Here is an 11,476-nt window from a genome sequence, read left to right as displayed (position 1 = left end):
GTGCTCATATCTTCTTATTAATTTGTCCAATGTATGTGATTTCTACTTGGTAGAATTGATAAGTTGGGTTATTTGATTAAGTGTGATTTCCTTGTCATTTGGCCATTATTAAGGAGATTTAGAAGATTTATCTTCACAATAGGGTGATAATATATAATTGAAGGATTGATTGAAGGATTTTGTCAATTAAAGTGCCATGCTTTGAGTCGGGTTAAGTCTTTCCTAATATTGATTAATTTCCATCTTAAACTCTTGATTGTTTACTTGTTCTACACTCTTGTTTGGATTCCCTTGCTTTGGTTACAATTGAAAACTCAACCCAAAACCCCCCTTTTTATTTACTTGTTGTTATTATTGTCACAATTGTTCTAAATACTCTTTTAATTTCACTTTTGCAAAACCCATCTTCTCTTGGGTTCGATCCCTTGCTTGCTATTTTACTAGTTTATAATTAGTGCTAATTAGTGTGTTTAGTGGTATATAAATTGTTAATTTGGCCGTCTTTTAGTGCGACATTTTAGGCGTGTCAGTCACCGTCAACCATCTTATTCTTGTTGTCAACAGCTTTCGTGAGGCCGCTCCTCCATCAACAATTGGTGTAATTTTCGAAAATTGTAAATCCCCATTTCAATTTGGGGTTTTGGTGGTTGTTAGGTCGTGTTGTTATGGTCTGTGTGGGGGTTCTTGTAGGAGATCTGTGAGTTAGGCAAATATGATTGTGGCGGTTGTGGTGGTGGAGATGGTGGTAGGTAGCGGTGATACGGTGAGGAAGAAATGTTGGGTGAGTGGGTTGGTGAGGGTTAGGGATGACAGTTAAGATTAGAAAAATATAAGGTTTCATAAAAATAAAATTAAAATTAAAAATGAAACAAATAAACAAGGTTAGTTAACCTCTTCAACAGGTACCAGGTTACTCGAGATCGTTATGAGAAGAGGGTGCAATAGTTTGGTTTATTGTGAGTTAAAATGGAGTTCAGATTATTATATGAAGATGGTCAATAGTCTAGATTATTCTTGTTAATTAATCCAAATTCAAAATGCAAAAGAAATTCAGTTAAAATGGAGGAATAGTTAAGGCACGCTCAAACACGATACCGCACAAGTGGGCCGGGCCTAGGCCGCCATTTTCTTTTGACTGGCACGTCACGAAACCCACTTTCATGTAGGGCTGAGCATCAGTCCAAAACCGGACCGGACCGCGCCGAAGACCAAAAAAATAAATTTAGTGAACCGAAGATCGGACCTAAAAGCAATGTTGTCAGGATCGGGATTCTACTTTGGATCGATGGAGTAGGTAAATTCGGATCGTCGGATCGTAAGATTCTACAAAGTAACTAAATATAATTTTTTATGTGGTAAAAACATAAAATTGAAGATCAAAATACATATTTGTTACTATTTATCCATAAATTATTGATGATTAATAATTTTGGTGTCATTTATATAAATATGTTTCTACAACTTATACAAGATTCGGATTTTACAATGTCATTGTATAAGATATATATTTATTCTTTTAGCATAAAACTGAATCGTAAGATCGTATTATGATTCTACATCTAAAAATTTTCAAACGTATAGGATCGTAAGATTCTACAGCCATAATAGAATCGTATTAAGATCTGGGATCGATCAGGCTTTTTTAGATCGTAAAATCGTAGAGTCGTGGGATCGAATCGGAATTCTAACAACAATGCCCAAAAGTTTCGGTCATGGACCGGAACAAACCCAAATTGGTGGGTCCGGTCCGGTTTTTTTACCGAAATGAATCGAAAAGTACAATTTGTTGATACAGTACTTGATTATTGAATTTTAAATTCATCAAATCAAGTAAAATAGGTATTTGAACTATTGTTTAGTTTAAATAATTGTTATAATTAAGTTTATAATGACATTTTAGCGTAAAATGTTCGATTTATTTAAAATGTTTCAATAAATAGACGTGAAAACCATATATTCCGGTCCATATGACCCGGACCTTAAATAATCGGTCTTTGACCTAACCGGACAAACTTCAAAAAACAAGGACCGAGGACCAGCCCAAAAGAATTCGGTCTAGGTTCATTCCAGACCAAATGGTCCGGTTCGGTCTATTTTAACGGTCCGGACCTAAATTGGCTCAGTCCTACTTTCATGGCCTTGGGCCGTGCCATTTTCTTCTCCAAGCATGGCGGGCTGACACGAGGCACGGGCCACTTTCATCTCTACCGCTAGATAGCTATAGTTGCTTCTTAAATTGCACTATATTGATCCTCATAACTCTGATGCTATGTTTAAAATCTCGATATCAATCGTATCGTGGTAGTGATATAACCGGTTGTTAAATCAGCCATCACGGACGAATCGCCGCAAATCTCAATGATTTCTCGAGCAAAATCTCATATCGATAGAATGAAATCTGATACAACTCACCAAGATTTTGAACGATGCTCACAAGCCACGCTCACCAAAGAAGATACTCGCTCCGTTTCATTATCATTTCTATGCTTTTTATTTTCATTTTTATCATCAATTTCAATTTCAATAAGATGATCTTTCCTTTTTTTTTGCCACAAAATTTATAGCTTATATTACCTCCTCTCTTACCCAAACAGTCCCAACACAAGTACACAATACAAAACACGTTTAGCCCATCGTCGAGATAAGGAACACCGTAAGACGCATAAAGGGCTAATAGCGCATCTAATTATCTAATTAAATACTCCCTCCATCCCGGTCAATTGTTATTTAGGTCCTGTTTTATAAACAGCGGATTAATTTCAGCATAAGCAGATTGCAAAAGCAAATTATAAATGACAGATTTTATGAGAAAGTTTAACTAGCATATTATAATTAGCAGAATTAATTTGAGTATTTGGTAATTGGCAGATTACGATTAGTAGATTGTTAATTTTCTTTGTAAAATGGAGAAAAATTTCCTATTTTACAATATGCTGGGGTAAGCAACATATTGTAAAATAGCATATTGACTCCAAATATGTTGTTTCAATATGCTGTTTACCAAACACTAAAATTAACATATTGATTGGTCAAACATGCTAAAACCTTTGAATATGCTGAAAATTGGCCAATATGCCGTTTACCAAACAACGCCTTAGTTTTGACCCAAAAACCAAGAAAAGAGGAGGGGGTCAATTATAAGATGAAAAGTAAACCAAATTGAGTGTGAAGCATCAAATTACCCATCAAATGAAAAGTGAACCAAACATTACCCATAAAATTGTATGTTACTTTACCTGAAAATGATCTGTACCAAAATCAACCTTGTCACTCGATGATGACCAACCAAACAACGACCAGGCACAAATCTAAACCGACCTACGACCAATTATAGACCCGCCACAATCAACTGACCCCGGCGTCCTGTCAATTCCTTCTTCAATGATTTCTCATATGGGTTCAGGCCTTCAGGGGAAAGAATTGAACATACCAATTACCCATACACAAAATGTAGTGCAATACTCGTGAAAAAAATTTTCCTACCCCTGCCCCCTCGATTTTCTTTTCATCACATTTTCATTTTCTCTTCACCAGAATTCCTACATTTTTCACATTTGTTTTGACATATATTGCTCCCTTAACAACTACCCTCAATCAAAGTGAGCCATTAACCCATAATCAGTACTTGCATTCCTGCCAAATGTTGGAACATTGAAACTTCTAATGTTCTTACCTCAACTCCTACCACTTCATTACACCCATTAAAGGGACTAGCCCAACTTCAAACTTCTGCAACTATAATATTAGTAACAATCATCATCAAGGAATCTAGAGTTGGACAAAATCAGGGTTAGCAGGCACAAAATTCCCACAAAGTAACAAGTTAACAACTCAACTTATCAGCTAAAAGGCAGCATCCTGCTGAAATTCATCTTGCCAAAACTGCTTAAGCAATTAAACACCTGAACGCCGATATTAGAACATCAAATATTCATATGAAATTATCAAGCACTACCTGATTGAGGCATCAAAGGCTCATGAAATATCATCAGACAGGCCTAAGGTCACCAGTAGAGCTAGCCATGGGGTCGGGCTATTCATGTACGGATTTCAGATGTGTCGGGTCGGGTGGGTTTACTCAGAGTTTTGGGTCAGCTTTTGCCTGCTGTGGTTATAGTGTAAAATCAATACAAAAAAAGCATATGGTAATATAGTAATATAATCAGAGGATGAGCTAAGAGTTCACACAAATGCTAAAGAAAAAATCATCTAAGGTTAACTGAGACAAAATACAAACATGAGCAGCATCTTATATAATAGGTATTTTGAGAACAGAAGAAATATGAAAGCAAAAGGAAAGCATGTCCGAGGATGCCATGGACTTCGACTAAAGAGACCTGCAGGAGAAAACATTAAAATAATAAATTCGGAACCGGTACTCAAATAAACGGCGAAAGCAGATGTCACAGCTTGTATCATTCCCTTGTCTCTGCAAATGTCACAACAGTACAGCAAGGTTAAAGAGGTGAGTCCTAAACTTCCAACAAGTCATGGCAAAACGTAAGTAATCAGGTTCACAAGAGCTCCAAGAAACATGATGCCTGTCAAGATATTACAAAAATAACAATGAAAGGGGTTAGCAGACGAAAGAAGAATATAACAAGTAGAATGCATAGGAATATAGATGTATGAAGTAGCTTTTTTTTATTATTCAAATACAACATGTGACATTGGATCTACCAAAGCAGACAGCAATAAAGGACTACCAATGCCAGACAGCAGAAGCTGAGAAGTCCCCATTAAGCTTCAAAGATTGAAGTGACCAAAAACATGAAAAATGTCAAGATGTCAGAAATCATGAAATCAATTAGGGAGAGAAACTTTCCTATCAGACCAAGTGACCAAAGGTAGAAGTTTTTAAGATAAATGTGAGTTTTAATCATTTGGTTAGTCTAGTGCTCAGTTTCAAAAAGTACGCCCTTCCATTTCCCACAATATACCCGCTTTAACAACTTTATGGCTTCTTTCGGTGGGAGATTTCTAAGGGCAAGGGAAGGGAGGGGGAGTGAGGGATACAAGACTCCTTGCTTGTTGGCATATAAGGTTGAAGAGCAATGGAAGAGAGGGATTTGGAGGGATTCATTCCCCCTTCCCCCCAAGGTCGGTCACTATTCCACCAACAAAGAAAATATTTGGAGAGAAACTCATTGGTTTCATTCCACCTCCCTTTTCCCTTCCCTCCCTTCCCCTCCTGTTGCCTACTTTTTTCTATCCAAACGCATAATACACGTCACCCCCCAAGATAATAAAAACAAAGAGTACTCTTAAGCAACAATTTATCTTGAAATTACAAATTTGTTCGCAAAAAACAGTGTGCCTTGTATTTAAGGGGCGTGCGGCTAGCACCTAGTCGCCTCAGGTACTCATCACCTTTGAGCGCCTCACGTTTCACCCGTTTCTAAACCATGGTCTAGTGAGGTTGAGTCACATAAGAAATTGTGAGATTAGCCATTATAACTTTGTATAATGGTCAATAGTGGATTTGTGTGTAAATGAAGCGGTTTCACAAAAAACTATGTGAAATCATCTGTTTTGAGAATTTGCATTTTCTTTAAACCTTTGAACCTTATTATTCAATAACAAGGCTCATGTGCACAAATTTTGCCATAAACATAATCACATTTACACCCCCACAGACCCGATATAAGCCCTGCGTAGGCTTCACCATTGTCATACAAAAACAGCCAACTGGATTATGCCATCCTAATGTTCTGCTTATAGGGAACTCGGTTATCTGGCTCAAGAATTTATGTGCACTCATGTTCTCACTTATTGGAGTTTATGAGCTATATAGATTAATAAATTTCATACTACTATTCTACTAAGTAAGAACTTCCGTATTCAAATTTCTCAAATGTAAATCGGTAATTGTAGGTATTAAAAAAAGATAAGATAAACTATCAAAATCTGCAGCTACAACTAAGAACCCCTCCCCTTGGTGAAAGTTCCATACCCATAGTTGCACCATTCCCAAAACCAAAGCTAAATTTTCAATCATATTGTCCAACAAGCTACATCAAAATGAAACAACCGTCAGCACGTTAATATAAATTAAAAAGGCTAACAACAGTGTAATGATTAGCAAAAAAACATGATGGGGAAGATACAAAGATGAGAGCCCATACCTCTATGCAAGGCAAGATTAGAAACAATAAACAAAATCATTTCATCTCTGCCATGAACTTCTCATACTCGGCATCAGCTCCCTGAGCAGCTTGCTCTGCAGCAGGAGCAGATAATGGCGGAACAGGATTGGATGCCCAAGGCACATTTGCCAATACCTGTGGTTGATCTGTGGATGGAGGAGGGGGAGGTGGCGGTGCCCCATAATAAGGCTGGTACGCATAAGACGACCCTAAATACGAAGGTGGGGGAGGAGGGGCCATAGAGGCAGGAGAACCACCATAAGGATCGCCCGGTGGCAGAGCATAAGACGGTAGTGGTGGTGGTGGGGGGTAATAACCTGAACCAGGTGGTGGAGGAGGGTATGCACCATACGGAGGAGGTGGACCCCACGGGACAGGAGCCCCGTAAGGGCCACCAGATTGGTACTGCTGAGACGGGTATGTTACTGGACCTGAGTAAGGCGCTGGAGGGCCAGAAGGAGGCTGAGACGAAGGCGGAGCTGGTTGAGGCAGTCTGCCAGCAACCCGGACCGCAATCGTCCTACCATCAATACTCTTGCCATTCATACCAGCAATAGCAGCATTAGCCTGTTCAACATTGGCATACTTAACAAACCCATAACCTTTACTAATATTACTACCACGATCTTTAATAACCTTAGCCATTACAATCTCCCCAAAAGCCGAAAAATAGCTTATCAAACCCTCATCCTCAAGATTCGGGGGCAGATACCCAATGTACAAATTGGTCTCATCAAGTTCCTTGCTACTACCCTTACCCACATTCAACCCCAACCCCGGATGACTACTCCCACCACCGCCGCCACCCGAGCCCTCCTCAGTTCCCGGACCGCCACCCAACTCAGCCAAAAAGTTCTTATACTCATCATCCATCTTCTTACCAGTGGTACCCTTAACAGGACAATCAATAGTAGGGTGACCACCATCACCACAAATCTTACACAACACATCACTTTTAAACGTCGTCAATCTCGAGGGACAAGCATACTGTCTATGCCCCGCCTCGCCGCACACTCTACAAAACTCCTCATCTCTAATTGTTCCATTCAATGCAGCTAGCTCCCTAAGTTGCTGCCTCTTATGCTCATTCAACACCTCATCTACAGGCTGTAACAACTTCTCAACCATCCCTGCCGCCGCGTCCACTGCCTCCTGCGTATCCGCCTCCACCAACACGTGTAAATCCTCGTTCTCACTCGGGTCAGGTTTCGAGTTCTGCTTCTGTTGAAATCTCCCTTCTTTCACACTCCCCTTTCCCCTAATCACGATTTTCGCCCCGGTTTCTTTCTCCATACGTTTCTGTGTGTTCCCCCTCGGCCCGATTATCAACCCAATGAAATTATAACCAGGATATTCCTTCTGCGGGATATAAAGCTTCTTGTATCGTTTCGGAGGCCGGTAATCCGCCGGCGGTTTAAATGCCGGGTTTTTCTTAATAATCTCACTTATTATCTCTTGTCTTTCCCGGTTCAACCTCTCGCGAGCGCGATACTCTCGTGTATTAACTCTAATACCCATGTTATCGTAAACCGGTTCAGGTGATGGGGATCTCGCGCCTTCCGGTCTATCATCTAGTGGTAAACCGGACTGTAACTTCCGGCTGATTTCAAGTAATCTGGAATTAAGAGCTTGAACTTCGGGATCGAATTCGATACCACCCATGAAATCGGGTAATTGTATGACAGGTTTGGGTTCATCGTCGGCCCACCGTGACTTTCTCTTTCGACCAGTTCCGCTGGTGTCGTTGCCGGAATCAGGAGCTTCTGACGGAGGCGGATCCCACCGGCTGCGGCGCTTGCGGCGTTTGCTCGTGGTCTCCTCTTCTCCGCCGGATTGAGGATTCTGGTTGTCAGTTGTCGTAGTAGCGCCGCCGCTTACAGCGGATAGTACCGTCGTGTTGCCGTTTTGATGATTTAGAGGGGGATTTGAATCTAGGGTTTGGGGAAGGGAAGAAGGGGGATCTAATTGAGATGGGGAAGATGAAAGAGGAGGTAGGGATTCAGAGAGAGTTTGAGGTTCCATGGTGGTTGTGGATGAAGGAGTGAAAACTGGGAAATCTGGAGAAAGAGTTCAAAATTGGGGAAATTAGGTTGAATGATTTTAATCAGGTTATGGTTTTTATAGTAGGAAAAGGGGCGGCTATGAAAACCGATATGAAAACGAAAAGGATTGTGTGGCCCAGCTCAGCTGGGCTAACTTCATTTGATGGGCACAATATTCAGCTACTCTTCTGTAGGACCGTTATGTAGGATAGGACGAGTCCAATAAGAGATATTAGTCCATTAAGATGAATTATAAATCCGAGAAGTGATGATTTAGCCTCATAACTCTTTACAATTGTGAAATTAAGCCTCATAACTCTCAATTGGAGTAATTTAGCTCCATTACTTATACAAAAAGTGCAATTTGGCCCCAATTCAAAATCTCACCAAATTCTCCTCAAAATCTCAATAGCTAAACCTCAATTTCTACCCCAATCTAATCTTACCTTACTCAAAAGGTAATATATTCTTGTTATTATCATTTAAATCGTCTTATTTTGTTACTAAGTTAGATTAATTAGAGAAATATTTATGTTCATTAGTCGGTATATCAATCCGTCTCATTGTAGACGGACAATATCCATCTAAAGCTATAGACAGTGACCCTCTCACAAAATGCAAGTGAGAGAAGTGGTGACACTATTATCTGTCTACATGACTTTTTGACGGAAAATGTCCGTCTAAAGTGAGAATTTGTGTTGGTATATAATATGGTTGTTTAATATATAGACATGTCAGATATGAGAGTGTTTGCTTATGACTGCTACTGCTTTGAGGAGAAATTGACGAGATATTGATTTCAAGGGAGATATTAGATACAATTTGAATTGGGGCCAAATTTCACTTTATGTATAAGTATTGGGGCTAAATTACTCTAATTGAGAGTTATGGGGCTTAATTTCACAATTTTAAAGAGTTATAGGGCTAAATCACCACTTCCCCGAATTATAAATTTATACTCTATAATCAAGCCCTGTGACATTCACTGTTTCCCATGTTCCTCGACCAAAACTGCCTTCCTCCCATCAGTTACGCAATCCTCACTCCTGCCGGCCACTACAACTACAACCAGCCACTCACCCAACCACCAGCCCGCTTACTCGCCCACTACCTCCGCCAATTGACTTTCCCTTTCCCCAATCAACCAACACAAAAGGTAGACGAACGTCGACATCCACAGTGAGTCGGTGACGCCGATCTCCAACAAGTAGGTGTGAGTTTTGATCATAGAAGCGATAGTGTTGGTGATGAAAATATGATTTCTATTTTTTTACTACTAATTGTTTTAAGTTAAATAGTCGTATTTTTAATTTGAAAACTTGGATTTTTAAACTAAGAATTATTGGTTTTAATTCACACACTCTTATCTCATACAAAGTACTTTATTTGAAGAACTAGAAGTTTTAACTTTAAAACTTACTGATGGGGCATATTCTGCACCCGCTGACCGAGTCAACATATTGAGCAAGGTCAAAGATATCCACAAGCAAGTCAACGACTTAGACAGCCTAACCGACGCATCCCGTCGGCCTGTCTCTTGGGTCTCGGCTGGGACAACTAGCCAGCCGGGGCACATATCCGCGAACTCATATCCAAGACCCCTCGGCGGCGAGTCAACAGGGCCCGCCGGCCTGCCATGGGCCCCTCGGCCGAGGGTAGAACGGTCTTTCCACCTGCTAGCCACTTGGCCACTTGGCCACTACGTGACAAAAGGTGAAAGTCTATAAATACTCATCAACCCTCATTGAGGAAAGGATCCACAATTTAACCTAAGAATCACTATTCATCTGGTAATATCTTCCTTATCTCTCTACAAAATATACTTCGCCAAGTAACAACAACTTATCTCTTTAAGTCCACTGACTTGAGCGTCGGAGTGAGTACGCTCGGCCAAAGCCGAGCCCCGGTTGTTCATTGTTTCAGGAGACCAAAAGGAGGATTCAATCAGGGACGTCATTCTACAAGCACGGGTGGTAACAAGTAACTGCTCTGGAATTACACCCGGAACAATTGGCGCCGTCTGTGGGGAAAGATACTAGAAGCTAGTCACATTCATTCCCAAACAAAAAAAAAACAACACAAAACAAGAACCCACCCAAAAAGCTAAGAAGATGTCGAAACAAAGAAGAAATATTCGTGACCGACGAAACCGAATTCGCCAAGATGATACCGTCCACAATTCAGGGTTGCGACCCTCCACCGCCGAGTAATTCAACCGAGTACGGATGCCAATAATACAGTCTGTACGCCACGCACGACCAGGTCACCATCATGGGACATGTGGTTGATGCGAAAAGAAACGGAAGCTACTACGGACCTAATGGGTAGTACGCCGACTCACACTGTCACACCGACAAGAGCGGCGGAACCCGTCCAGGAGACCAGGGCCCAAAATGTGACTCAGAAACTTGAACGGAGCACTAGGGAAGCCGACCTGTCAAGACGCCGGGAGCCCCGAGTGCTAGTGGTAAACCCGAGTCCTTCCCGCACTCGCGGAGGACGGCGTCGCCGCAAAGACCGACGAGGCACGCCCCGGAGGAGTGAAAGAAGTCCGACTCACCAGAGTCGGAGAAGAAGCCCGACTCACCAGAGTCGGAGAAGAAGCCCTTCCCGCCGCGGGGAGGGGAGCCGGACTAGGGATGCGAGGAGCCAATCGCCGCGTGTCGTTCGACACGTGGTCGACACCCCTCGGCGCCTCGTCCTAGAGACCCCATCTTGACTAAGTTTGAAGTTGCCACCCATAGCATACAAAGGAGAAGGCGACCCAACCGACCACGCCGAGGCTTTCGAGTCTTACATGTCGGTATGGGAGCAACCCGATGAGGTTTGGTGCCGAGTCTTCCCAACGACACTGCATGGGATGGCAAAAGTTGGTACAAGGGGCTACCCGATGGGTCGGTGTCTTTATTACGCCGACCTAAGGGACATATTTTTAGCCCAATATTCTTGCAACAAGAGGAGGGCCGTCGAGACATCGGACCTCCCGACTATCGGCGAGGAGGGAGGCGAGTCTCTCCGAAGTTATGTGAAGAGGTTCGACGCCAAGGTTCGGCCAGATTCGTGAGCCGAGCAATGAACCGGCGGCCTTCGACGATGAAAGGCCTCCCGAGAGGAGACTTAAAAAATGAGCTCATCAAGTGCGGCGGCTCGAACCTAGACTCCGCTTGAGGAAATGGCCGACCGTGCCATAAAGCTGGAGGACTACCACAAAACACAGGTAGGCCGGCGAGGCCGGCACTCGAGAGTAAGAGCCACCGGGAGGACAACCGGATGAAAGACGCCGTGACA

General features: G+C 42.0%; 1 protein-coding gene across 2 annotated transcripts; it reads right to left on the bottom strand.

Moving 5' to 3' along the window:
* Positions 1-4,143: 4,143 nt before the first annotated feature.
* LOC141586833 (splicing factor-like protein 1) lies at positions 4,144-8,321 on the bottom strand. Of its 2 annotated transcripts, none has more exons than XM_074408214.1 (2): positions 6,126-8,321; positions 4,144-4,541 (listed from the first exon to the last, which is right to left on the bottom strand). In XM_074408214.1, exon 1 carries the CDS (start codon positions 8,166-8,168, stop codon positions 6,162-6,164), a length of 2,007 nt encoding a protein of 668 aa, XP_074264315.1. In that variant the 5' UTR covers positions 8,169-8,321; the 3' UTR covers positions 4,144-4,541; positions 6,126-6,161. The 2 variants fall into 2 exon arrangements, with proteins under 2 accessions (XP_074264315.1, XP_074264316.1); XM_074408215.1 differs by having other exon boundaries at positions 4,144-6,011; positions 6,126-8,268.
* Positions 8,322-11,476: the final 3,155 nt, after the last annotated feature.

Source organism: Silene latifolia, chromosome 6 (genome assembly GCF_048544455.1).
Source record: "Silene latifolia isolate original U9 population chromosome 6, ASM4854445v1, whole genome shotgun sequence".
Lineage (NCBI taxonomy): Eukaryota > Viridiplantae > Streptophyta > Magnoliopsida > Caryophyllales > Caryophyllaceae > Silene > Silene latifolia.
This window is presented reverse-complemented; position numbering and strand designations above follow the sequence as displayed.

Bases quoted from the DNA above. Each gene is read 5' to 3' on its own strand.
- LOC141586833 (XM_074408214.1), bottom strand. From the start codon at position 8,168: ATGGAACCTCAAACTCTCTCTGAATCCCTACCTCCTCTTTCATCTTCC.